Below are 4,133 nucleotides of genomic sequence, written 5' to 3'. Positions count from 1 at the left end.
TCCCTGCTCTAAAAGTGGAGATCAGCAAGTGAGAAGGTACACATGGATGCAAAAAGAAGGGAGGAATAAATAAAAAAAAAAGAGAGAGAGAGAAATAAGAAATAATTCCACTTTTCTTTCAGAATGAATGACTTTGCTGGAAACAATGTCTCCCAATGGATGGTCATCTCACAACCTATATCAGAATTTCTTGGGCTCTATTCTAACTACAGATTATTGAGGACCCACCCCAGCACTACTGAATCAGAATATCTGGGAGTAGAGGCATTTTTAATAAGCACTATTTGTATACAAATAAGGGATTTAAAACAACTACTATAAATGTTGTCTCTGATTTTTAGATATTTATAAACCAATATACCTCATTGCCCTTGTTTCTTCATAATTTTCACAAGTGGTAGTTGCTTTTCAAATAAAGTGATGGGTTTGAAGCTGATATATTTATTAATTTACCAAATGACTGCTGTAAACATAAAAGTACAAAATAATAGAAATACTTGCCATCATGAATTCAATCATCCAATGAAGAAAAAAGACAAACATACGTGAAAAAGACTTAGTGTTTGAGTGGTGTACTGGCATAGGAGCAGATACAATTGGCAAGAGTATCTATGTGCTTAGGAAAGCAAGGTCAGCAGGTGGGCAAATAAAGTGTCACTGGATGCCTTACTCAGGAAGACAAAGAGTTTTAATCAGGCATTTTGAATAATGAAGGGTAATGGGGGAACCATCACTGTGTGGTAGAACAAGCTCCGGCCAAGAAGTAGGAAGGATGTTGTAGTCCCAGTTCTGCAGTTGTGTGATGCTGAGCAAGTCTTTTTATTCTGTTTTTCATTTGCATAATCAAGGCCAATCTTCATTTGTTTCTTTATGCTCCAACCTCATTTGAGAAAATATTTAAGCAGAGAATATATACAAGTTCATTCTGGCACTAATATTCAGTGACTCTAAATTCATTCAAGATTTTTTTTAGAGCAAACATTTGGTGACACTATAGCTCAAACCCTCACAACCATGAAACACAGAAGATAGAAAATAGGAATAAATGCCAATTGGAACCTACTATTGTCCATAGGTAATCATTCTGTGTACACATATCTTACAACTGTGACATTATAGAACTGAGGTTCCATCAGAGTTCTAAAAGGTTATATGTTGTCTAGAATTTCTCTGGTAAGTTCTGCCAGGGGCACATCCCTGATAAAACCACAGGCTTCCAATCAGAGATGTTCGTGTTCTTGATGCAATGGTATTTTGCCCAGCAGTTTTGTCATAGAGTCTTTGACTTCTTTGTTTCTTAAACTGTAAATTATGGGGTTCAGCATAGGCGTGAGCACTCCATAAAGCAACGAGATGATTTTGTCTATTTTTTGTGAGTTTGATGAAGAAGGCTTTAGGTACATGGAGAGGGCAGCCCCATAATACAAGATCACCACAGTCAAGTGGGCACCACAGGTAGAAAAAGCTTTGTTTCTTCCCTCTGCAGAGTTGATTCTCAGAATAGTGGAAAGGATAAAGACATAAGAGATGAAAATTAAGAGCATTGGAATGGGCAGGAGGAGAACACTGACCACCAGCATGATCATATCCATGAGTAGTGAACTTGTGCAAGCCAACTTTAGCACTGCCAGAATTTCACATGTGAAGTGATCAATGTGGTTCCCACAGAGGGGTATCTGCAGGGCGAAACAGGTTTCCAGCAGGGCAGTCAGACAACCCGTCACCCAGGAGACCATGGCCGTCTGCATGCAGACCTGCCTGTTCATGATGACGGGGTATCTCAGTGGGTTGCAGATGGCCACGTAACGGTCATATGCCATCATGGCCAGGAGCACACACTCTGTGGAGCCCATGGCAAGGGACAGATACATCTGTACAGCACACCCAGAAAAGATAATGGTTTTCTGTGAAGACAGCAAGTTCACCAGCAAAGTAGGAATAGAGGCAGATGTGTAACAAATATCCATGAAAGCGAGATTTCCAAGGAACAAGTACATGGGGGTTTGAAGGTGTAAATCTAGGAGAGTGATTAAAATAAGAGTGCTATTGCCCAGGAGGGTTATCAGGTACATTACAAGGCTAAAGACAAAGAGAACCACCTCTAACCTTGGGTAATGGGAAAATCCCTCCAAGAAGAAAACACTCCAAATGGTGAAATTTTCTCCTTGCATTTCCTTTCTTTCAGTTGTAGTTATTCTAGTAGTATTCTCTTCATTTCATCTGAGGACATAAAGAAATGAATAAAGTATAATGTTCATTTAATTAGGAAAACACTCTCAAATTTATTTTCGCTGTTATAAATGCAATTTCACCACAAGAAATCACAGGATAGTGTACTTAGGGGGAAAAACAAGTTTGATCTACATGAAAAGTTGATTCTTCTACAATAAAATTTAGAAAACAGTGAATTTGAAAACAATAATAAACATTTAATATTTGAATCTCAGTTCATAATCCTATCCTTGGCACAGTAATTTTTCAATAAAGATTTGAAGGTGACTGAATGAGGAAAAATATGGATGTATATTGAATAAATTATTGAGCACAAATTAGAAAAGTAAGCCAGATAAGTGAGGAAAAGAAAGCTCATTTGTACAATAAAAACCAGTACTAATCTTCACTGGCAGAAGAGGATGAATGAAGGAAGAAAAGAAAGAAGAGAAAGAAGGAGAAAGAAAGGAAGGAAGGAGGAAAGAGAGAGAGAGAAAGAGAGGAGAGAAAGAGAGAGACAGAAAGAAAGAAAAGAAAAGAAGTTAATTTTAAACCACTACCTATGAAGTTCTGAGTCTAAATGAACTCTGACCTTTACAGATAACAGCTTGGAGGTCTGTACACTGGTTTCAAAAGGATGGCATTGCTTTGAAACATTGTACCTACTCATTTTTTGATTATATTTAAGAGCACGCAAAGTAACCCACTTCATTTAAACACTGATACATCTACTGTAGAGTTTTATTCATTATTGAGCCCCATACTTTTGTATGTAGAAGAGTTCTAAAAATTATACCCAGGCAATACCTTTATTATACATTAAAACCCATAAATATCCAGGAAATGCAGAAATTAAACTCCCTTAGAAAATTACCATAAGATCTCTTTAAAAATAAGATTATAGATCATCTAGTTATCAATAAGACAGTTAACATTTTATTTATATTTTTACATTTCACACTATTCACAAAAAATTATTCCAGAAAGCTTACCTTGCTTCTGCACTTATGTTGCTCTTTAACATCTTCAACCTTTTCCTGCCCCGCTGACTCTTTTCTTTCTATTTTCAAATACACATGTTCTTAAAATATTCCCTTCATTGTCACACTATCTATGTGATCTGTCATCCTCATTTTGTTCTTTCCCTATTCATAGACAAATCCCTCAATTATGCAATTTATGTTATAATATTTCGGTCTTCACTTTCTCATCTCTGGCATTCTTTCCTAGTCTCCAAACTTCAGTCAATGCTATCATTCTTCTGCCAGTTCTCCATATTTAAAAAGCTGGCTGGTATGGTGAAAATAGTAACGTGTGACAATATCTTATATTACTATGCCCCTATGATAAGGGCATAAAAATTTTCAAATTGTTTTTATTATACTACTATCTTTGACTTCTTTGACCATATATCTAGACTATTAACAAGCCATTTCATTTTGGGGTTTTTTTTTTTTTTTCTGTTTTAGTCATCAGTCCCCAAACAGCTTACCTGGCAGGTCCAAATATTATCAGTAATGCTGAATATACCTTTAGTATTCCAGTGAATTCTTGGCAATACGGTTTCCCTCTGTGGTTATCAAACATACAGAGTTTTTGCTTTTCTTCTCAAGAGTTCCATTTTTCTTTCATCACAATAGTTGGTTCTTATTCATTTGTTAGTTAGCAGACTATTTCTTATGGATTTCTCTGCCGGTTTTTATACTTAACAGATTCTCTACAAAAAAGATTATTATAAAAGATTACTTTAAGGAAACTTAATTTTTTGTGCTCCTGTTAAGACTAGCAAATATAATTTTTTTAGAATAAAAAAATCAGCCCAGTTGCCTGGGATTTGATATTTTCTATTGTTTAAAAATAGTAGCCAAGAGAAATTTATCCTCACCTGTGAATTTCCTGTCACCAACTCCAAATGAAATATT

At 35.8% G+C, this 4,133-nt stretch overlaps 1 protein-coding gene across 1 annotated transcript; it reads right to left on the bottom strand.

Annotated features, from left to right (window-relative positions):
• Positions 1–1,084: 1,084 nt before the first annotated feature.
• On the bottom strand, positions 1,085–2,235 carry LOC123646545 (olfactory receptor 2K2). Its single transcript, XM_045563642.1, has one exon. The coding sequence runs from the start codon at positions 2,169–2,171 to the stop codon at positions 1,221–1,223; it is 951 nt and encodes a 316-aa protein (XP_045419598.1). The 5' UTR covers positions 2,172–2,235; the 3' UTR covers positions 1,085–1,220.
• Positions 2,236–4,133: the final 1,898 nt, after the last annotated feature.

This window comes from Lemur catta, chromosome 10 (genome assembly GCF_020740605.2).
Source record: "Lemur catta isolate mLemCat1 chromosome 10, mLemCat1.pri, whole genome shotgun sequence".
NCBI lineage: Eukaryota > Metazoa > Chordata > Mammalia > Primates > Lemuridae > Lemur > Lemur catta.
Note: the sequence above shows the minus strand (reverse complement) of the source record. Positions and strands in the feature narration are given on the sequence as shown.